This window comes from Bos indicus x Bos taurus, chromosome 11, assembly GCF_003369695.1.
Source record: "Bos indicus x Bos taurus breed Angus x Brahman F1 hybrid chromosome 11, Bos_hybrid_MaternalHap_v2.0, whole genome shotgun sequence".
NCBI lineage: Eukaryota > Metazoa > Chordata > Mammalia > Artiodactyla > Bovidae > Bos > Bos indicus x Bos taurus.
In genome coordinates, this window is record NC_040086.1 from 85,196,295 (window position 1) to 85,220,868 (window position 24,574).

The 24,574-nt window shown below is 46.3% G+C and overlaps 1 protein-coding gene across 6 annotated transcripts in view; it reads right to left on the bottom strand.

Annotated features, from left to right (window-relative positions):
• Positions 1–24,574, bottom strand: part of LPIN1 (lipin 1) — a 130,062-nt gene that overhangs the window by 27,305 nt on the left and 78,183 nt on the right. For 4 of the 6 annotated variants that reach the window (XM_027556048.1, XM_027556044.1, XM_027556046.1 and 1 more), the window contains 11 exons: positions 22,736–22,936; positions 21,835–21,930; positions 18,682–18,989; positions 15,165–15,290; positions 12,963–13,067; positions 9,289–9,418; positions 7,400–7,718; positions 6,306–6,399; positions 5,435–5,625; positions 4,316–4,409; positions 3,527–3,596 (listed from right to left, as the gene is read on the bottom strand). In XM_027556048.1, the coding sequence (XP_027411849.1) occupies positions 3,527–3,596; positions 4,316–4,409; positions 5,435–5,625; positions 6,306–6,399; positions 7,400–7,718; positions 9,289–9,418; positions 12,963–13,067; positions 15,165–15,290; positions 18,682–18,989; positions 21,835–21,930; positions 22,736–22,936 (1,734 nt within the window). The remainder of the gene's footprint in view (positions 1–3,526; positions 3,597–4,315; positions 4,410–5,434; positions 5,626–6,305; positions 6,400–7,399; positions 7,719–9,288; positions 9,419–12,962; positions 13,068–15,164; positions 15,291–18,681; positions 18,990–21,834; positions 21,931–22,735; positions 22,937–24,574) is intronic. The other 2 variants (XM_027556045.1, XM_027556050.1) reach the window with 1 other exon arrangement.

Genomic DNA, 24,574 nt, shown 5'->3' on the forward strand with positions numbered 1-24,574 from the left:
ACACGCACATGCAAATTAAAGTAAGATTAAAAAAAAAAAAAAAGAAAAAACAAAGACAAATCAGAGAAAACACGACATACTATTTGTGGATTAAAAATTTTCGAGAAGCAAAACCTAATGGCATCCAAAATTACATTAAGGTAACTTAGGCATGAAGACTTAAGAAGATGTTAAAGGAATAAACAAACAACAAATAAAATACAACACAACAACAACAGAAAAAGAAAGCATTGAAAATCATTAGTGATTAGTCAGACAGCAAGTTTTCAAATTAAAGTGGTTTACTGATTAAGATACTGTTATTCTCAATAAGATGATTGATTATAAAATGAAAAATGAAATGATTAATATGAGGTACAAGGTAAAGTTTTAAACAAAAAGTAAAATGCATGGGATCTTTTTAGTAGATGTAAATTTCCAAATTTGGGCAAACTGAATATTCATAGATGCATCTGAATTAAAAGCTCAAATATTAAAAAAGAAAATCCATACTCTTGTCCTAAATAAATGCAAGTTGAATAGGAGATTAAATATTAATTAGTAATATTCTTTGTAAATCAGTTGTACTTCAATACATTTTAAAAAATAGTAACAATTTTCTACATATTTTAAAGAACAAAATAGTCACCTTGAGGCTAATTCAAGTATCAAAGTAAATATTATCTAATTTCCCTTCTTTGGTTTATGGAACTCTCAGGCACTAATACCTCAGCTAGTAATGAGAGAATTGTCTTTCAACAAAACAAGTTGCAGGTAAGTGGAAAGATAAATAATTCACGTATTTAGCCTGAAGTGTGCTTCTTTTTATCATTTAAGAATCCCTACCTGACACAAAAGAAAACCTGAATACACTGAACAAGCCCCCCTCTTCATGAACAGGACAATTCACAAAGATGTCAATTACCCTACCCCTCCTATTTCTATTTCATCCATATATTAAACAAAATTCCAATTTGAAAAAAAAAACCAGGATTATTTTCAAACCTAGACAAACTGGTTGTAAAGTTCATTTATAAAACAAACAGAAATGGCCAAGAAAACTGAAAATAAGTAGACATAAGCCTGGCACGTGTGTGTGCTATGCCGCTTCAGAATACTGGAGTGGGTTGCCATGCCCTCCTCCAGGGGATCTTCCCAATCCAGGGATTGAGCCCATGTCTCGTATATTTCCTGCATTGGCAGGTGGGTTTTTTACCACTAGTGCCACCTGGGAAGCTCAGGCATAAGCCTTACTAGATATTAAAATATATTTAAAACTTACAGTAATTAAAAGAATGCAGTCTTGGGACATAATTTAACATATTCTTAGAACAGAAGACAAAGTCCAGAAATAACCCTAAATTCACAGGGGATGTAATGTAAGATCAAGTTGTAATTGCGTATCAGTGGGTAGAGAGTTATATAATGAAAGGTATGGAGATAATTAGGGAGCCAACCATGACCCTCTCAGTTGACTCCCTGGGTGAACCACCCCTTTGGTTCTCACCATCACAGCCAAAACTCTGCTCAGGAATCAGACTGCACTATGTTCCATGAAGGCAGGCTCAAGTCTGGGGGGAGAAACTTAGATTGTTCTGCACCACTCATGGCCATTCCATTGTGTTGCCAACAACCGGCTGAGAGGTGATCATGTGACCAAACTGTGGCCGATTAAATGTGAGAAGCCTGTCTCCATCCTTCCTATTTTGGACACTTATATGAGGAGCTGTTGGATAAAACAGTCATCTTGGGATCATAACGGGGAAGCCAGGAAAATCAGAAAGGCTCATCCAGCTTCATCCAGCTTCATCCAGCCTGAAACTACCAACCTCTAAGATTCTTATTATGTCAAATAATAAACCCCTGTTATTCCAGTCACTTGTAGTCATTCTGTTTCCTGCAACCAAAGCATCCTGATTCAATAACCAGCTGGGGAAAAAAAAAAAAAAAACATTGATTTCATTTCTGATACCTCAACTCATGACTTTCAAAATAAAATCAAGATGGATCAAAGATTTCCATTTCCAAAACTTATGAAAATAGGCCCTGTCTTTTCTTCCAGCATTTTCTGGAAGAAAAGACAGGGCCTATTTTCATAAGTTTTGGAAATGGGAAGCAAGCAGGGCCATTCCAAGTGTGATACAAAACCTAGCAGCCTCAAAAGATAAGATTGATGAAGTCTCTGCATAAAAATAATTTCTATTATTAAATAAATGCCAAAAACAGAGTCCAAAAAATTACTGACAACCTGTACAATATTTAGGCTGCCTACCACAAAGACTAATTCCTTTAAGTTCAGCAGTCATGTGTATTTCTTTTTCTGTGAACTATATAGCCTTTATCAGTAAATTTCTATTGCACTGGTCTTTCTCCTCACTGATTTGTAAGAACTGTAAAAACTTGCCCTGGGCCACAAACACTGTACAGAACCTGCCAAGGACAAAACAGAACCTACTCTGGAGCATAGGCCCTCAGCTCAGTCCACAAAGAATACTCACAGATAAAGCTCCATGAAAGATACAGTCACGATCCCAAAGCATGTGCACACACGCACACACACAGCCACAAAGGAGAGAACGTGAGCTAAACAAAGTCAACATAGACCTGCACGACCCTCATGTATGAGATCTACCTGACAAGCCACAACATCCACAGCAGCACAAAGCCTTTGCTAAGCATGTGAAGGATGCAAGTGTGAGATGTGGGCTCTGCAGCCGAAAGAATGGAGCATTTGGAACAAAGACCCAATGCTGGAAAGTGATCAATTCCAGGAGAGGCCTGGGGAACCGGCAGGGGGAGGACACGGGCATGGTGGGCTGCTGCAGTGCATCTGCCTGTCACCCTGGCTCTTTTCTGCAGCTGCTCACCTGCTCTCAGGTGCAGCCAGGAGCTGCCCACTTGCTCCTCCTTGGCCAATCAGCCCCTAGCCTGCTTCCTGGCTGAGCCAGGCCTGAGTGTGGGCACCTGGTGTCTGGTATAGTACTACCCTGCTCCCCTCCTTCATCCTTCTACCCTCATCACCCTTGGGCTCAGCATCCACCTGCTTTGCCCCCATCTGTGTCCCTGGCACGGCAGGTGCGGGGACAGGAATCCTGGAGAGGCAGGACTCGGTCTGGCGCTGCCTCCACTGGGAGCTTTTGCTTTGATGAGAGAAGGGAGAAGGACATTCAAAGTGCAAGGGAGACCCCTGCAGTTTATACCCATGAACTTCCAACCAGCACAGTGTAATTAACCTCATGGTTTCTAAAGAAAATGAAAGAAAGTGAAGTTGCTCAGTTGTGTCCGACTCTTTGTTACCCCATAGACTGTGGCCTACCGGGCTCCTCCATTCACGGGATTTACCAGGCAAGAGTACTAGAGTGGGTTGCCATTTCCTTCTCCAGGTTCCTTCCCAACCCAGTGATAGAACCCAGGTCTCCTGCACTGTAGGCAGATCCTTTACCGCCTGAGCCACCAGGGAAGTCTAAAATAAAAGCTAAATTCCAATCCCCCAGATTCAGTGAGCCATCATTTTCATGTCCCTTTTCTTTCTCATGGTAAAGCTCACCTTTGGCAATGGTTTCTGGAAGGCCTGCATGGCCAGGAGCAGAGGCGCTGCTGTCGTCCAGTTATAGTATCTGACGTGAAACAAGGAAAAGCGGTCAGAAGACCAAGGCTCAGACCTCTAATGTCCCGAGAAGCGGTCATGTGAGGCTCTGGACATTCAGAGGGTCCTTAAAGAGCCCAGTACTGTGGCAAACACCCCAGGTCAGCTGCCACATGCCCCACCCTTACAGAAGCCCTTCCTCCAGCCAAACTCCCAGCGGCCACTGTGGCAACAGGACAAACGACATGGCAGGTGACCCAGTGGCCAGCTGAGAGCAGCCCACGCCCCGCTGGGCGTCAAGCCACTGATGTGCTGGAGCATTTCTTGCCCACACTTCAGGGAAAAGGAAACGAGGACCCTCAGTTAACATGTAAACACCTGTGGCTTCCTCTAATGGGGAAAAGTTTGCCAACAGCCTGTAAAAATACGTGCACATCCCTTGACCTCAGACAACAAAGCTTTCAAGGGTGCACGGTCTATCTTGTGATAGAGGCCAGGGCTGTGACGTCACATGTCCCACTGTAAAATCTGGTGCAGCCGAATGCAAGCCCCACAGGATCCAGTTACATCAACGTTCTAACCATATAAGTGATGCAGCATTTTGCCAATAGTGAAGAGATAATAATAGATTTTTAACAAAGACTTAAGTTTATACATTTCTAAAGGTTACTGTCCAGGTCTCTATAGCAGAGAAGCTGAAGCTGAACGGGTATCACACGACAGCTGAAATGACTTTCGGGAGGAACTTACTTATTTCCGATCTTCACCACGAGGTTGGGGTCATCAATGAGGGCAGGGTTGTCCGCAAACTGCTGATATGACACGGCCTGTTCCAAAAATGCGTCTGTGAAGGCAAAGGAGGGGGGAATACAAAGAAGATTTAGTACAAACACCAGGCCTGTTTTCACTCCCTCACAAGTATCTTCTGAGAGTTTATGCCATCCAGCTATGCAGACAATCCTATCAAATTTATTTGTCAAGGGGCCTTCAGTTAGTTTGGGGGGCTGTGTCTGTGCAGAAATGAAGAGAGATGGGGGCAGTCAGAGGATGGGGGACAAGTGCACCCTTAATCAGGGCACATGTGTTTACACGGGAGCAGGCATGTGGCAAACACCATAAACACAGGCCCCTGCAGAAGCAGACGACTGGAGCTCAAGGTATGGTCACCCGGGTCTGAGTCATAGTCATTGGTGTGAACTTCCACACCCACCTCCTCACCAGTAGGCACAAGGATGGACAAAGTCATGAATGAAAGCTCAGTGACCTGCCTAAAGCAGGTGGGGACACCTAGGGTCTAGGAGTCTGGTCTAGGAGTCATCAGCTAGAATGGCTGACTGCACTCTCTGGAGGTCTCGGGGCCACCTCACCATGTAAATAACATGAGATCCTAGGAAACTAGGGATAAAAATAGGGTGGGGGCTATGATTTAACTCAGATCACCTAAGCCAACCCTGAGACACCCTTCTGACACAGCCAGGAAGGGTCCAGCGCTCGCTCGGACACCCCTCCCTCCTCCAGCGTTTCTGTACACTTGCTACGCACTCTTTTCCCAGTGTTGACGTTGCCACCAGCCCCGGGCCCCACCTCACGGCCCCACCCCACTGCAGGACGGACACAAGCTATGCTCAAACACGCCTGACGACCAGTGACCCCAGTGGCCTTGTTGTCGCCTGGGGCCGCGTGTGTGTGTGTGCGTGCGTGCGTGCGTGCATGTGACACTGCGGTCAGTCAGCCAGCCGCAGCAACATTTGGGTCCTGAGCCACAGTGAGTCACATGCGCTCCTTCATGAGCCCAGGACTTCGGGCCGGTGCAGCCGGCGGCCACCAGGGGGCGCTGCCGGCTCAAAGATGGCGGCGGCCCCGCGGTACCTTTGGTGATCTCCCGGTTGTCGCTGAGGCCCCCGCAAAGGGAGATGGCGATGGACGGCAGGTCTCTCAGGCCGTCCGACGTGCTCTCCACGCCGCTGTCGACGCCAGAGCTGCCCACGGACTGAGGGGACTGGTTGGCGGAGCGGGCTCCGTTGTCGCTGGTGGGTTTCGTGAGCCCAGAAGGGTCTCCGCTGGAAGGAGAGGAGTGGGAGGGGCTGTGAGGAGGGTTTCCCAAGCCTGGGGTGCGGGGCGGGGGGGGGGTGGATGTCTCACTCAGATGTCAGGTGACCCCGGCAGTCAGAGGGACAAATGGTGTCATCCCAGCAGACCCTCACTAAGGCGCATGGCAGGCACACGAGCTACATGAATGACCTTAGGAGGAAAAATAACCATTTTTAACCCCTACACTTCCCTGCGTTTTTCTCCCAAATACACTGGAATCGATGAAGAGAGAGAGCATGCCGTCCCAAGAGGCCACCGTCCTGTCACGCCCTCTGCGGAGCCAGGACTCCCCACAAATGATGGGAATCCCAGAAGGGGGCCCCCCGAGGTCCCAGGGGACTTGCCCTGGGGAGGGGCAGGGCTGTGCATAGCTGATCTGGGATGAGGATCACTGACCGCTGCAACACCACCTTGGTGTACCTGGGGAGATGGCCTCGAGCCTGTGCCCCGACTCAAAAGCCGTCCCAGGAGGGGTGGACAGCCATGCCCCCACGTCTACAAAGGGTTCGTGCTTTGACCGGTTGCTCCTCAGGGTAAAACGTGGGACTCCTGCAGCTTTTTCTCACTCACTTTCTAATCAAATATAAGGAAAAAGCAGCTCCCAGGTTAACATATACAAAACGATAGGAAGCATAAAAAGGGCTCTTACTTTTTGGGGAAATACAGGGCAGCGACTTCAGGATCCATGTCTGTGAGGTCATCTAAGTAGACGCCGTCAGCCCCCAGGTGTCGGCTTCGTTTGTCTGAAAGGGCACACGGGTCAGGTCAGAGCACCGTTCTTCAGATGCAACCTCACAGACTTCTGAGCCTCTCTAGAAAGAGCACTTGAGCACCGTGTGCAGATCTACTCAGAAGGGTCCACTGAGTGAGTCAGGTAGCTTCAGTGAGCCTCAGCTCCCCAGCTGGGAGGGGCCTGAGAGGTACTAAGCACTCAGCACACTGACACAGTGATGGTTATTTTTATTATTATCGGTACTGGTTTGTTATTATTATCACTAAACAGCAAAGCTTTCACTGAGCACTTCCACATCAGTACTCTGAAGCCTCCTGAATGGCACATCGTTGGCCCCTGGGCACCAAGACTGCAGCCTTCCAGTTTACTGTGGCCAAAGAATTACATCATCGGTTCATACAGACTAGAACCACTGTGCACAAAGCCATGTGGCCAACAGATGGGGCTTCATGTCATTGGTCTGGACAGGCAGCCAGGTGGGCATTTGACTACATGTATGGAGCCCCCACATGCGCCAACCACTATACGAAACACCAAGGAAACAGGTAAAAAGACAGAAATATTCTTGACCTCACAGAGCACATATGTTCTAGTACGGAAGTCAGGCAAAAAAACAAACAAGTAATCATTGAAACAGTGACACACGGCATGCAGAAATTAGCACAGGGCGATGCACTAGAGGGAAACCAGGGGCAAGGAGAGCGGGGTGCAGACTGGCTTCATCATCAGTGTCTGGTGCAGTCCCAGCGTGGGGGACCCCAGCATCCCTGGCCTGTACAGTGGAGGGCGGCGGGGATGGATCACTGCACCATCCCCAAGGCCTCCTTCAGGTTAGACTTTCTACAACTCAATTCTGAGAAAACACATATTCAGCAAAAGGGCAAGGGACTGAACAGGAGAGATGTCCTGTCTCCCCTCTGAAGAATCCTGAACTTTGGGGTGGGGGAGAGACTGTGGTGGGCAGAGCCCCCAGTGCACAGGAAGGCACTGGGAAGCGTTGGCTTTCTCACCCTTTTTCCTGGAAGGCGAGTCTGTCTTGCTTGCAGCTACTGGGGCAGTGTTGGCAGAAGGGGCTTTGGGCTCCTCAATCGTGGGTAAAGGGGGGGCCGCTGCTCCCAAGGCCTCGACATCGTCTTCGTTCACAAACTGTATCTCTGTCTGCGGCTTGTTCTGCTCCAGCAATGGCTGCACCGGAGATGCCCTGACCAGTGTTGGCGACTGGTCACTAAACGCATCTGAAGATTCACTGTGGATGGCTTGGAAGTGCATTTTATCACAGATTTTCCTGCTGTTCAACGGGCTGGACTCTTTCATCTTGTGTGGCGAGGACTGGATCAAAGGGGTAGGGAGGGAGGGAGAGAGAAAAGGTCAGAGAAGAGTCGAGTCAACCAAAGGGCCCTGGGCAGGCACAACTGTACAGGACACAGTGAAGCCTTAGCGGGTGGGAGGGGGTGGCGCACCTGGTGACTCCCATACCTGCCGAAAGGTCTGGAAACCAAGGATCGTGTTTCCAAAGCAAATGAACTTTCATAGAAAACAAATGGGAGTGAGTAGGTGAGTGAATGAGACCACCAATCTAACACAAGTGTCCAGCGGGAGAAAGGGGAATATATTCACACCACAGGGCGATCAAGGTGCTGAAAGTGAATTATGACACATGGTAACAGGGCGAGCCTTGCAAAACTAAACTCTGCTATAAAGTCAAGATTAGGTTTATCATTATTGGGGGGGGAGGCGTCAGAACAGTAATTGCAAAGGGTCGGGGGGCTTTCAAGTTCTGATTTAGTCCTGGTCTGGGTGCAGGTCACATGGACACATTCACCTGTGTGAAGTGTGTGAAGATGTTTCCATCTTGGCACTCAGGATCTGGGTGTTTCTCTGCATGTGTGTTACAGTTCAATGAAGTCCACCCCCAAAACGTAAGTGAACAAGGGCAGATTTGGTGGCTGGTTCCCATGAGTGGGAAAAGGGCATTTCTGACGCTAACTCTCCAAGGAGTTTCCAGTTATGGAAAAGATTTATCCAACAGAAATCAAAACACAGCTTGTGGGCTGGAAAGTGGGGAGCGGGTATGCATTTCTGCATCTGATCCTACAGCTTCAAGCACAGAAGAAAACAATGCAATAGTGGATCTGTGGCCGGAACTGTTTTGCCAAAAGTGATGGGTTTGCACATTTGTGCCATTTCTCCAGCAACAGGTGACGTGCATTTGTAAAGATGGCTGGCTGGGTCAGCACGACCGCTTATAGGCAGAGAAATCAGCATTTTCCATGAAAGCTAAATATAACCTAGAAAGGGAATGAACCCACAGCTTCAGCCTCAACAGACCTACTCTCCAAAGAGCTGTCTCTTTGAGTTATCACAGAAATGCTTTCAGTCTTCACTTACTCATTCATTTATTTATTCACATCACAAAGATTTACTGGGGATACAAGAGGTGGTAGCATCTTCTAAGGGTCTTACAGTATTTACAAATACCAAGGCAATGGCACCCCACTCCAGTACTCTTGCCTGGAAAATCCCATGGATGGAGGAGCCTGGTAGGCTGTAGTCCATGGGGTCGCTAAGAGTCGGACACGACTGAACGACTTCCCTTTCACTTTTCACTTTCATGCATTGGAGAAGGAAATGGCAACCCACTCCAGTGTTCTTGCCTGGAGAATCCCAGGGATGGGGGAGCCTGGTGGGCTTCCGTCTGTGGGGTCACACAGAGTCGGACACGACTGAAGCGACTTAGCAGCAGCAGCAGCTTGAAATACCATAATATAGTTCAAGATTCTTTTAACAAATTGGAATATGAAATAAAATTTCTTGAAAGAAAAGATTGTGACCATTTCATGTCTTCAGAAACTACCTTTGATGGATGGCAGAAATAAGGAAGGAAAAAAAAAAAACCTACCTTTGTGGCTTGGGGCAGTTCTCCCCAGAGCCAGAGCATTTCTAGATTATTCTTCTGAATTGTCCTATCCGCAGATTTGCTGACCAGTTCTGAATCGCTTTTAGGTGTTGACGGTCGGGAAACTGAAGGACTTAAGGAAACACAAATGGAAGATTAAAGTGGGAAGAGAAACTTTGGAAATGTTTTTGTGCCCAGCATTCTGTGGTTCAGAGAACCTAGAAAACGGCCCCAACACACCACTGCCTTGCGACCACAGCTTTGTGACTATCCCCTCTGTGGCCACCAGGAGCGGACAGAACACGCGCCCAGGAGAAGGCACCCCCCATTTGGCTAACCTTGTCCCAGCCTGCTGCCAAATTCCAAGTAAAGATGAGAAGTAGCATTTAAAAGGGGGAAATGGAAAAAAAGAGATGAAATGGAAAAGGGAAGAAAAAAATTTGCTGCCATCTTTGCAGGCCTCTCTCTGATCTCAATGCTCCTGGCAAGCCCAATTTCCAAACCAAACTCCTCAACTCTCACGCAGCTGCAAATAGGTCCGGGCCATCTCGGACATGCACCCATCAAGATATGTATACATCTGCACCAACTTTGAAAACAAGGAAGTGGATCATATGTCAACTTTACCACAAATGCTGGATACTACCAGTAACTCACTAACGTGCAGGGCTCTCTGAGCTGAGATTCTGCAAAATATTTTATCTTCAAGAAATACTTCCTAGATTCCTATTTGCTAAGACTCTTCCTACAACAACACAGCATGAGGCTTAATTCTCAAACGAGCTTTTAAGTGGTTGTGACTTGCATTCAGGTCTCCACGTTTTCTATATTTTTCTCTCCTGAGACCCGAGCTGTCTTACTTCTGTCCAACCACAGAAACCATCGATTTAGGCACAAAATTCTTAGAGCCTTCTAAACAACATATGGATGAGAAAAAAAGACCCACTTGATTATTTCAGTCTTTGATCTCCTATACCCTTTCCTTTCAGACAACAGTTTTAATGACGTGAGAAAGAAAGCCCTGCAATTCTCCTTTTCCACCTTCTCTCACACCTCACACGGGCTCTCTCAAGCACCTCACATCATGTGCTTGGTCTCACGTATCTGCTTGAGTCAGACATCAGCTTCGAGGGGACAGAACTTGCCTATCGGGACAAGGCGAGCTCGTAGATGAACCAAAGCTTGTCTCAGACAGACGGGGACCTTTAATGGCTAAACTGACGCTGGCTGTCTTTAGTCCAGCCTTTCAGACAAATAGATTCAATGCTTCTCTGCATCATTTCACACTGAAGTAGACACGGGCTGGTCCCTCCTCCCTTGGCATCCGCACCCTCCATCCATGGAAAGGCATGTGGCAGCCTTCAGGCTCGATGTAGCCAGTCTGCAGAGAGGAGGAGCCTGAGATCGCATACTGTGGGTATGTAACCAAGGGGACACCTCTACACACACACACACACACACACACACACAGTATGCCCTTCAGAAAGCTACCCCCTGAGAAAGGAACTCTGGGTCCTCCAGACATCTGAGAGAGAAAATGCTTATCACCTCCTTTCTCTTGCTTCCTCCAGTTTCCTAATTCTGCTTTTCTCCTGAGGGTCAAGGCTCTTCTGGCACCAAGGTGTCCAGAATTACATGTTCAGGACCATGAAATGTGCAAAGGGAGCACTGTGGCCTCCAGCAAGGGGCCCTTGTGCCAACAGTTCTGACCTGGATGATTCTCCAGAGGCATCAAGGGGGAAGCCCATCGTAACTGGCTTCCTACCCTCATCAGCGCAGCACCCAAACCTCAAACTGTTTGCTTAAAAGGAACATATTTTTTTATTTTGTTATAACAATTCTCTGGAACAGTATCCACTGCACTAAAGTAAAGCCCTCTAGGCTGAGCCTGCTCTGGAGCCAAGTGTCAGCAAACTTCCTCTATAAGAGGCCAGACAGCAAGTACTCCAGGCTCTGGGGGTTATGTGGTCTTTGCGGCAACAACTCGAGCCTGCCCTTGTGGTGGAAATGCAGCCACAAACAGTATGTGGACAAACTGGCTGTGCCCCCATAAAACTAAAGAAACAGAGGGTGGGCCAGACTGGGGCCACGGGCTGTAGTTTATGGATCCCTGCTCTAGGAGAATGTAAACACTGAACACAGGTCTCCATCACCCTGCCCAAATCCAGAATTCTTAACATCTGATCCTGCGATGAAAGCTACAAGCCATCGAGATGCTGAGGTGGGCAAATTCAGATTCACAAAGGACCGAGCCCTGTGTGATCCATACGCCGGGCGCACCACCCCTCAGTCACGTGCCCCCAGCCACACCAGCCCCACAGAAGGACGCTGCACCCAAATACACATGGACCATCTGTGCTGAGTGTTGAGGGAATTCAGACAGACGGGACATAAACGAGGGAAGAGACTCCTGACACTGAGTGTGACTGACGAGAAAGAGGATTCCAAAATTGCCCATTATCGAATATGAGACTTTCAAGATCAAAGGTTGTTCAAAAAAGTAAGCTTCAAGGTCACACTGACTGATCTGTTTCAATAATGCATTTACTAGCCATAATCACTATCGGCATTTTTGCTGAAATCCCATTTAGGCACATCAGTTATATAACTGCTCACAACTTAGCTGACCTCATTTTAAAATGGCCTTTGTTCTGCACCCATAACCTGGGAGGGAAGTATTAAATATATCCTGAGACTTGGTTCTTCAAAAAGAAAACCAGTTTCCCAGGCAGAAGTTAATCACGGCATCACTGCTCATTTTTCACAAAGCAGGCAGGTCAAAGTGTGGGCAATTCCAAGGGAATGGAGGCAGGAACCTATGACTTCTGCATCAAATGAAAACTCTAACCTAGGATTCTGAACCTTCTGGTCCATCCTACACTAACCTAGGATTCCGAACCTTCTGGTCCATCCTACCCTAACCTAGGATTCTGAACCTTCTGGTCCATCCTACACTACTCTCCAAAATTCTATTCTACAAATGCTGTGGACACATCTGATCATATTACTCAGAAAGTCTATAAGCTCTTTACTGAGTTACAATAACAACTCTCCTTATGCTTAAATGATGGGACTTCCCTAGTGGCTCAGATGGTAAAAAAAAATCTGCCTGCAATGCAGGAGACCTGGTTCAATCCCTGGATCAGGAAGATCCCCTCAAGAAGGGATGGCAACCCACTGCAGTATTCTTGCCTGGAGAGCTACAGTCCATGGGATCACAGTCGGACACGACTGAGTAACTAAATGGGCAGGCAGACATGCTTAAGTGATATCCGAAAAAAGTTTTGTAAACTTATTTGTTGAACAACCCCAGACACAAAGATCATATCCCAATCTTCAATTCCTTATTCTATTTTTCAAAGCACATCATAAAATTAGAAAGGACTCTATGCTTAACCCTAATTTCCAGAGTCAAACTTAGTACTTAAAAAAAATATAACCACCTACAAGTGCTTAAAATGAAAGGAAAAGAAATAATCTATATGTATTTTCTTCATAAGTAATTTGGTTAGTGGATAAATAAATTGGTAAGGGTTAGATCAAAATTTTCACTTCCAAGAATCTATACGGATTCTCCACATAAGTAATTTGGTTAATGGCAAAACTTACTTATTTATAAGAGTTAGAGCCAAGTTTTTATTATAAAAACATCCACAGCGGGAAAATAACCCCTCTACCTTTCCGAAGCGTGGAAGTGGGAAGACTGTGGAGGGCAAGAGCTAGAAAGACCGCCCTCGGCCGCAACCGCCAGATGAGGGGGGGGCCTCCTGCAATCTACCAGGCTACGGCATACCACGTGATCCACATTAAAAGAAAGAGAAATCAGAGGTCAATTCAATGAAACAAAATTTCTTATCAGTTATTTGACTACTCTCACAATAACACCTATAAGAAGGTGAAGGTACTTGGGCAGCTGACAATGGCAGAGGACCACATGTTGAAATCACAGAGAAATCAACACGATCTTCTTAACCATGAAAACAGACGACTGCCAAGACACTCGTTTCACTTTCTGTTTCATCTGCAGGCCCATAGTGAATTGCTTTTCTTGGGTCAGAGTTTAGTGCCTAATCAAATGACATACTCCAAAAGGTTTGGTAATCTGGGCTGGCAATTGTCTCTTAAAAGAAAACACATAAACCCAAGTATAGATATGTGTCTATTTATTCTAATTTGTAATTTCATTTAACCATGATCAGATCACCTCACCTGACATGGTTATTATTCTGGACTCATAGAGCAAAACATAGAAGACAGAGAAACGTACTCAGGATTGTGTTTAAAGGATTTGTTTTAAATGCTTAAAATTAATGTAGAATGTTTGAACAGAGTTTTCTACCTATTAGTGACTTCTAAATATTCCACATAATTTTCTTCCTAAAGTACTATGTACTTATGTACTTCCCTCCTTAGGGTTATAACTCCACAGACCACGGGAGAGAATGTATGAGGTTCTAGAAAGGTCTATACCTATATAGTCCAACAAGGTCGCATGGGGCTATGAGCATTTGATGTGTGACTGGTTCAAACTGAGGGGGTCTGTACATGTTGAGATACACAACTTCAAAGGCTTGTGAAAATGAGAATGTGAAACAGTTCCACAGTGTTTTACAAAACGATGACTTGAAAAAAATCCGATTACTTGAAAATAATTTTTAATAAATACATCATAGATCATCAAAATTAATGTTATCAATTTCTTTACACTTTTTAAGGATGGTTAGTAGAAAACTTTAAATTATATATGTATTTAGCATTATGTTTCTACCGGACAGGGCTGGCCTAAGGACGGACAGACCCCTGGGAGAGGACTCCACAGGCCTCCAGTCCTACCCTGGCTGATGTCCATTCATGATCACGTGATGCGTCTGTTTCTCTCCAACCTCAACTTTGACGCACGGCGATGACCATGCAGTCTCATTAAGGAGATCACTCCAGTCAAACTGGAACTGGGAGAGGTGTATACTTCAGGTGGGAAGCCCTGAAGCATGTTCCAGGACTTGGGGGCTCTGACACCAGAAGCAAACCTAACACGTTAGGAGCATGTATAACCCAAGAAGGTCACTGTCACCTAGACCAGAGCTGCCCATCTCTGCTGCATTCTCGCCAGACCCCTGAGATCTTTTCTTTCCTAACAGACCTCCCTCCACCATGAAATTTTAATGCCCTGAATATACTCCACGTCTGCTTATGTTACTATGCCCCTTTGGAGGTCACATGGCTATTGTAATATCTAAGATATTTTTTTTTGCCACCCAAGAACAAATTTTTGTCCTGACGGGGGTGATAATCATCCCCACACACTTCAGATCTGTCCCCTGCCCAGTCCTTCTGGAAACTGCTCGGAAGGGCTCATGTGTCCTCACAGGCTTCACAGCCTGAAATGTTTTAGTCTTCTCTGCACACTGAGCAGCTGTGGTTCTTCAACCTCATCCTGGAAGTCGATGGCCCCTGAGAGTCCATTTTAGGGAAACCAAAATCACTGAGGGCAGCGGGGGAAGACAGCATCATTCTCACAGCCCCAGATGACCTCAGGGCTCCTGCTGCAGCTGCCCTGCTCCTGAATCTCACTTTAGGGATACATATCCAAAAAGGCTGTCACTGTTTTCTCCCCCTGACAATAAGCTTTATGTAACTTCACACATGGTTTCCCTTTCATATCTGCAGTTTGATTCTGCTACTAGATAGAAGTTTAAGATCTGCTCATGTTCTGTGTTTAATCCTGATCTGTACCTTCTAGCATAAGGTGAATTTTGGGGGGTTCTAATTCTATTCATTTTTTTACGTAGATTTCACTGTGAAACGTGCCTCCTGTGACTGACTTGGAATCCTCTGGACCAGGACAGGCAAACACACATGGACACACACCAGCCCCTCACCTGGCGCTGGGTGACCACTCTCTGTCAGAATTAGGGTAAGAGGCTGACTGAGGGTAAGTCATGACAGGGCAACGGCTCTCCTTAGGGACATCTTCTTGGAATGGAGGTATATCATCAGGAATAGTTCTGGAGAAAGAGAAAAAAAAAAACAAAAAACATCAAAGTCAAAGAGATTTTACCGATAGATACATAATAAAGGCAAGTTTCCATTTCTCCTTATCTCTAATGCTTTGTAGATCAACATGATCTGCTGGTATACCCCCAGGTGTACTCTGAGCAGTGGAAACGAAAAACATTACTCAGAGAAATGTTTCGTGTGTTCACACTTTGGCTCAATTATCACTGGAAAATGATTAAGTTTAAGAACTTGGACTTAGACGGGCTTGATGACCACACTGCTTGTTACTGTTAAGTTACACTACGTGCGTGTGTGCTCAGTCGTTCAGTCGTGTCCAACTCTTTGTGACCCCATGGACTGCAGTCCTCCAGGCTCTTCTATCCATAGGATTCTCCAGACAAGAATACTGGAGTGGGTTGTCATTTCCTCCTCCAGAGGATCTTCCCGACCCAGGGATCAAACTCGCATCTTCTGCATTGCCAGGAGGATTCTTTACCACTGTCCACCAGGGAAGCCCACTTACACTGTACGCCCTACAGATTTATCTTTCACACTTCATCTCGCAAAAGCCTGAGAGTTGGGTGGCACCCGAAACTGGACCCAGAGGTTATAAAACTCTTGCCACGCACGACTGAGCTACCAAATCCCTGAATGACCAAACGGAGACAATGTTTCATCCAGCACAATAAATAAATGACACAATCAACCCTATCTTATACTTGCAAAATGGCTGCAAATCTACCTCCTTTCAGGCACAGCACGCTTTAATAAGAAATACGACCCACTATTTCACCCATGCAGAGGCCACCTGTCTCTGTTTTTGATGTGACCTCAAACATCTGACACTAAACTCTGCAATTAAAAGCCATGCAGGGCAGGTGACTGTAATAAGCCTGACCACCCTCCCATAAAGAAGACTGAGAGCCAAAGAAGCAATGCTGTCGAACTGCAGTGCTGGAAAAGACTCTCCAGAGTCCCTTAGACAGCAAGGAGATCAAAACAGTCAATCCTAAAGGAAATCAACGCTGCATTTTCATTGGAAGAACTGATGTGGAACCTGAAGCTCCAATACTTTGGCCACCTGATGCAAAGAGCTGACTCAATGGAAAAGACCTTGATGCTGGGAAAGATTGAAGGCAGGAGGAGAAGGGGTCAACAGAGGATGAGATGGTTGGATGGCATCACTGACTAAATGGACGTGAGTTTGAGCAAACTCTGGGAGATAGTGAAGGACTGGGAAGCCCTGGCATACTGTAGTCCACAGGGTTGCAAAGAGTCGGACACAACTGAGTGAACAACCACCACCACCACCCAACAAAGAGTTGGACAAGACTGATACTCAACAACAACCACCACCATCGGCTTCTGAGCCCACAGCAAAGCAGACGCCACAGTCAGGTAAAGCAACATTGCCCCCAGGCCTTTACGTTTTAGCTAGAAAAACAAAAATTCTAAATAACAAAGCAGGAGGTGAATCCTGTGTTTCTTCTTCCTCCTTTTGTTTTCTAACTGAAGTACAGTTAATTTACAATGCTGGGTCAGGTTCGCGTGTACACTAAAGTGATTCAGTTATCCATCCTTCACCCTTCTTCTGTGTTAACAAGACACAAAAACAGTGATCACAAATTACATTGAATTGCATAAAAATCTGAATGAGTTTGGCTTTTAAAATTGGCACTGTTCACCAAAATGGTAATTCAAAGAAATAGAATTTCACCACACTATTAAAAGCAAAGAAAAATAAAACACGTGTCAAATCACTGCAGATGGTGACTGCAGCCATAAAATTAAAAGATGCTTACTCCTTGGAAGGAAAGTTATGACCAACCTAGATAGCATATTCAAAAGCAGAGACATTACTTTGCCAACAAATGTCATCTAGTCAAGGCTATGGTTTTTCCTGTGGTCATGTATGGAGGTGAGAGTTGGACTGTGAAGAAGCCTGAGCGCCGAAGAATTGATGCTTTTGAACTGTGGTGTTGGAGAAGACTCTTGAGAATCCCTTGGACTGCAAGGAGATCCAACCAGTCCATTCTGAAGGAGATCAGCCCTGGGATTTCTTTGGAGGGAATGATGCTAAAGCTGAAACTCCAGTACTATGGCCACCTCCTGGGAAGAGTTGACTCTGATACTGGGAGGGATTGGGGGCAGGAGGAGAAGGGGACGACAGAGGATGAGATGGCTGAATGGCATCACTGACTCGATGGACGTGTCTGAGTGAATCCAGGAGTTGGTGATGGACAGGGAGGCCTGGCGTGCTGTGATTCATGGGGTCGCGAAGAGCCGGACACGACTGAGCGACTGAACTCAACTCAACTCAACTCAACTTTGGGCCTCATGAAAACTGAAAAGGAAAAGTCTGCTTGTGGATAAACTGATCACATTCTAGATTCATTTATGGCCCTAAGTCTATCACAGGTCAGCCCCCGGCTATCAATGGGTCCAACTGCCGGGCTCATAGTTGGTGCTCAAGTGAGAATAAGGAGGTTCTGAAACAACAGTTTTGAGAATGAAGTGTTCACTTCCTGAGCTCCTGTTTCTTGGTTCTGATCTGGAAGGCTGGAGTTATCACCAAGCTATTATCAATCTTGTCTCGGTTACAACATCCATCCCAGCTTCATGTGACTCTAGAATCGGGCCTGCAGGATTCCAAAATTCAGTCTTAAATGCATTAACAGAAAAATAAGAAGTTCTGTGTGTGGTGGTGGGGGGGGAAACGTTTATAAAAATCTTTCTACTGTAATCCCACTCTTGGGCAAATACAAAAGGAGAAAACCATGATTCAAAATGATACCTGCCCCACAACGTTCACAGCAGCACTACTGACAACAGCTACGACACAGAAGCAATCTAAAGGCCCATCGACAGATGAATGGACAAAGAAGATGTGGAACCTATATACAGTGGGATAGTACTCAGACTTAAAAAATAATAAAATAATGCCATTTGCAGCAACACGGAATGACCTAGAGATTATCATACTAAGCCAAACTGAGAAAAACAAATACCATATGATATCACTTAACATGTGGAATCTTTAAAAAAGGAAAAGATACAAATCAACTTATATATAAAAGAGAAATAGAATCATGGACATAGAAAACAAACTTATGGTTACCAAAGGGGAAAGCAGGGGACAGGAGTTTGGAATTACATTTACTCGCTATGTGCAACATAGGTAGCTCACAAGGACCTGCTACATAGCACAGGGAACCCTACTCAATATTTTATCATAACTTATAATGGAAAAGAATCTGAAAAATAATATATTCACATCTAAATGAATCATTTTGCTATACATCTGAAACTAACATAACACCGTGAATCAAGTATATATCAATTAAAAAAAAACAGGACCATCTGAAACACTGAATTCACCCTTCTGTCACCCACACTTACCTACTGCTGTCCAGCGGCTCGGCCTCCTCATCCGAGCTCATCTCTATGGGGAACATGTCTTCATCCTCGGACGTGTTCATGTTCTCATCCCTTTTCAGGCTGTCCAGCTGTGACTTCCTCCTCCTTTTCCTGCGCTTCTTCACTAAAGAGCCACTCGATGGGGTCTCACTGGGAGGGGAGACCTGGGCTGATGTGTTGGTATCCAGGCCTCTTATCCGATCTGTGGAATTCCTCTTCAGCTGGGACTCCATCCTCGAGGCTCCTTCCGACAGGATCGGGGAGGTGGCCAGGTGCATGGGGATCACCTCCTGAAGGGCAGCAAACATGTTCGAGAAGGAACCAGGTTAGCTGGGGGCGGGTGGTTAAGGGTTGGGACGATGCTGACAACCCGCCAGCATTAATTCAGAGGTCCAAGCACAGGTAGAGGGGTGTGATGAGGAGCGCAAGGCAACCAAATGCAGGATTTGATAGATGGTCATAAAGTCAACATGTCACTAAATGCCATTTTGTACTGAATCCTGCGTTTTCATAATTATAAGAAAGCAAAGTAATTTTCAGTCATTTCAGACTACCAAAATTCAACATGGTCTGAAATTTCCAGGGAAAAGAGGAAAAAAATCGGCTTGGAGTTATTATAATACCTGGGGAACTGAACTCAATTTTGCACTCCAGTGTGTGTGTATGTAAAAAAGAATGCATATGTGTATTTTTAATACACACTGAATTAAGATGATGATAATAATTTTTAAAGAAAGTTTTTCTGGTGCAGCCAAAAACCAAATAAAATTAAGGGGCTTAGAGAACATCAAATCATGTACTACACATATAAAATCCACACCTGGAAGGTGAGGCTGAGGCTGGGAGGGATGGGAAATAGGTCACACCTCCGGGGAGACTGAAAGAAAGCAAAGCCTGGGACGGTTTTGTCCTGAGATTGAAATTGTGGATATTCATTTTAAAGCCTGAAGCTACTCAGAGCCATTCCTTGATAGCCAGGCTATCTTCCCATAAAGGAACCAGTTCAAGCGGATTATTGAGGAGTCACTACATCAGATCCCTTCAAAGCGACTTTCTCAGTGAATGAAAGAGTGAAAAGAAATGGTTTATTTTAGAAGAAAACATGCGGTAAATCTTCATGACTTGGAATCTGGCAAAGGATTCTTAGATATGACAACGAAATCATGAGCCACAAGGAAAAAGCAGATAAAACGGACTTCATCAAAATTGAAAAGTTTTGTGTTTCAAAGGACATCAAGAAAGTGAAAAGACAGCTCACACCATGGAAGAAAATCTTTACAAATCATCTCTCTTATAAATCATATAAGTCCCTTAACAAATCATAAAAGGTACTTATTTCTGAACTATATACTGAACTCTTACAGCTCAAATGATAAGACAAATAACCCAATAAAAAAATGATCAAAGGATCTGAACAGACACTTCTCCAAAGAATACATACACAAGGTCAATAAGCATGTCAAGAAGCGCTCAACATCATGGCAATAGGGAAATGTAAATCCACACCACAATGAGATACTACTTCACGCCCACTGGGATGGCTAGAATCACAAGGCCAGAGAGAAAGTAATGATGAGGCTGCAGACAGATCGGAACCCTCGTGCACTGCTGCTGGGAACAGAAAATGGCAAAGCGGCTTTGGACAACAGCTTCAGTGTGAAACTCAGTGTTGCTGGAGAAGACTCTTGAGAGTCCCCTGGATAGCAAAGAGATCAAACCAGTCAATTTTAAAGGAAATCAACCGTAAATACTCTTTGGAAGGGCTGATGCTAAAGTCGAAGCTCCAATACTTTGGCCACCTGATGCAAACAGCTGACTCATTGGAAAGGACCCTGATGCTGGGAAAGATTGAAGGCAGGAGAAGAGGGCGACAGAGGACCAGATGATTGGATGGCATCATCGATTTAATCGATATGAACTTGGGCAAAATCCAGGAGATGGTGAGGGACAGGGAAGCCTGGCGTGCTGCAGTCCATGGGGTCACAAAGAGTTGGACAAGACTTGGCAACTGCACACCAAAAATAAATGACTCAGCAATTCCACTCCCAGGTACAGACTCCCCAAAGTGAAAACATATGCCTATAAGAATACCTGTACACAGCATTATTCACTGCAGCCAAAAGGTAGAAACAAACCCAAGTGTCCACCAACACATGAAAAGATAGACGAAACATGGTCTGTAGATACAGTGGAATATTATTCAGCCGAATAAAGGAATGGAGTATGGACACAGACACAATACAGGTGACTCTTGAACATATTAGGGTACATGAAAGAAGCCAGGAGCCAAAGATCACAAACCATGAGATTCTATTCAGACGAAAGCTCAGATTAGGGAGGTCTATAGAGACAGAAAGTAGATTAGTGGTTGCTGAGGGCTCAGGGTAGTGGGGAGTTGGGGGTTTAGGGAGAGGGGAGGGGATAGCCTGTCTCTGAGGTGATGACGACCCTCTAAAACTGACTGTGTGATCAGTGCAGGTATCTGTGAAAATACTAAAATCCACAGAACTGCACACTTGAGATGGATAAACCACATGGTGTAAAAATTCTATCTTAATAAAGCTGTTAAACAGTTTTTAATAATAAAAAATTAATGTGATCTGGTCACTCACTAAGCAAAACTGAGAGCACTCAGCCATTCGAGACTTGACACACAGGTATAATTTGTACATTTTGGATGATGGCTTCAGGCCAGCATCCTTCAGCTCCTCTGTCTCCCTGGCAAATGGAGGAGGCGGGGACCAATGCGTCATGTGGACACAGCACACACCCACCCTGCGGCTCGATCCCCTGGTTCAGGGAAAAGCCACTTTCCTCCTCCGCCCTCACCCACACAGCAGGCACCTGCACTTCTCCTGCATCTCCCAGAGAAGCATCTCAAAACTAGGAAGTAAGCATCACCACCCAGCTTCCCAGGTGGCTCAGCAGTAAAGAATCCCCCTGCCAAGGCAGGAGATTTGGGTTCAATCCCTGGGTTGGAAGATCCTCTGGAGGAGGAAATGGCAACCCACTCCAGTATTCTTCCTGGAGAAATCCCACAGACAGAGGAGCCTGGCAGGCTACAGTCCATGGGGTCACAAAGCGTCAGACACGACTGAGTGAGCATGCATGCAAGCATCACCCAGCTGTCCTTACCTGATCATTATCAGTCTCTTGAACAAAAAATGCTTCTCCATTATCTCCCAGTTTCATGTGCAAATCCACAGATTCCCCGTTGATTTCTATGTCAACCTGAAGGAAAAACATACTTCACCACGACAGGAAACATCACAGGGAATGCCCAGGTCTCTACACACACTTCAGTTACATACACTCCCAAATATCTCACAGTCCCTAATCTCTACAGGTCAATCTGGTCCCTTGAGAAATGGAGTCTAGGGGACCTCTCTGGTGCTCCAGTGGCTAAGACTCCATGCTTCCAATGCAGGGGGCATGGGTTCGATCCTTGGTCAGGGAACTAAGATCCCACACGTCACAACATAGCCAAAAAGAAAAAGAAACAGAATCTACGCCCCACCCCCAACCATCCCCTGGATCCCTGCAGGCTTGTGATCGCCCAGTGAGTTGAGCACAGCAGCAGTGACTACTGAAGCTAGTTCGCCCAGCTCCCTCCCTTGCAAGAGGCTCGCCCTTGCAGCCAGCCACCATGGTGTAAGGAAGCCCAGGCCACGTGGAGAGGACAGAGGCGTTCTGGACGACAGCCTCAGCTCAGAGTCCAGCCGAGGATCACCCGCCTGGTGAACCAGAGCATCCATGGAGGAGCCCAGCCTCCAACCCCGAGTCTTTAGCTGAGGCCGAAGAGCAGAAGAGCAGAAACTAGCCAGCCTCCTGCATGCCAGACCCGCCCCCCACCCAGAGCTTAATAAATAGTTGCTTTACGCCACTATAAATCTTGGAGAAATTGACACAGTCACAGTTTACGAGAACAGCTGTTAATTGCCAATTTAGGGACCAGCCTTCCCGAAGGAGACCTAACTGTCAGGGTCCTCAAGGAGCTCCGGATATATAACACTGCCCCCACCCCCAGGCCACTCACCACCTTCTCCCGGGAGCGCAAGACCCCCATCTTCCCGAAGCGCACATGGAAGGGGGAACACTGCAGGCTCCCGTTGGGCTGGCGGACCACGATGATGTCGATGCATCCCGACAGGGTGGCAGGGTTCAGCCCCTTGTAGAGCTCCTTCACAGTGACGAACACCTGGCCCGCCAGCTGCCCGACGTAGTTCATGGTCTGAGCCTGGGCGACAAAGACACAAGCGAGACACACACGCAATTAATTCAGCTCCAGAGGTGGCTCAGACGGTAAAGGATCTGCCTGCAATGCAGGAGACCCAGGTTCCCTCCCTAGGTCAGGAAGATCCCCTGGAGAAGGAAGTGACAACCCACTCCAGTATCCTTGCCTGGAGAATCCCATGGATAGGGAAGTCTGGTGGGCTACTGTCCATGGGGTCACAGAGAATCAGACACAACTGAGCGACTGACACTTTCACTAGAGCCAGTCAGGATGAACGTGTGTGCACCGCACGCCCGACTTCACACCCTGCTCAGGGCATTTTGCTCTACCAGAATGGGACTCCCACGCCTCACTCAGCTACCCCCACCCCAAACCCCGGCCACCCGGCAAGGCTTAGTCTCAGTCGTCCCTGGGCCTCCTCTCCGAGTCCACGGTACCTGTTGACACCGTCCTTACGGTTCTCGCTCTAACTCATGTGCAGGTTTTACAAACCAAATCTCAAGACTCTTGAGAAGAGAGACTGTATGTGAAATCTTTCATATTCCCCCCCACATCAAAAAGAGTGAAGTGACGTGAAGTGAAAGTCACTCAGTCATGTCCGACTCTTTGTGGTATAGTCCATGGGATTCTCCAGGCCAGAATACTGGAGTGGGTAGCCTTTCCCTTCTCCAGAGGATCTTCCCAACTCTGGGATCGAACCCAAGTTTCCTGCGTCACAGGTGGATTCTTTACCAGCTGAGCCACCAGGGAAGCCCAAAAAGAGTAGGTATTTAATAATATTACTAGAGACAAATGACTATTTTTCCTTTACAAGGAAAAAAAAAAGTGACTTTTATTTTGGACAACTTCCACCCTGGGCCTTGCCAGCCTGCCCCATGCTCTCACATTCTGAGGGATATCTGTGCCGAGCTTCAGGCTGTCTGCACAGCTGACCCACTGGAGTCCCCTGAACAAACATCCAGGGCCGCTGCTCTGCAAGGGGCCTGGTGCTGGGAAGATAGATTCAAAAGACGCAGGCCCCCTCCCCCCAGAGGGACTTGGGCTTGAGAAGGAGAATGCACATCCACGAGGCTGTCTCTTTTAAGGAGACGCTGAGCTAATTCACTTTTCCAACAAAGGTCTGTCTAGTCAAAGCTATGGCTTTTCCAGTAGTCACGTATGGATATGAGATTTGGACTATAAAGAAAGCCAAGCACCGAAGAATTGATACTTCTGAACTGTGGTGTTGGAGAAGACTCTTGAGAGTCTCTTGGACTGCAAGAAGATCCAACCAGTTCATCCTAAAAGATATCAATCCTGAATATTCATTGGAAGGACTGGTGCTGAAGCTGAAACTCCAATACTTTGCCCACCTGATGCAAAGAGCTGACTGCTTTGACAAGACCCTGATGCTGGGAAAGACTGAAGGCAGGAGAAGGGGATGACAGAGGATGAGATGGTTGGATGGCATCACCGACTCAATGGACATGAGTTTGAGTAAACTCCGGGAGTTGGCGATGGACGGAGGCCTGGCGTGCTGCAGTCTATGGGGTGGCAAAGAGTTGGACACGGCTGAGCGACTCAGCTGAACTGAACTAAACTGAGGGAATTCTGTCCAGGGGAGGAGAAGAGCCATCGTGGAGGAGCTGGCAGTTAGCAGGC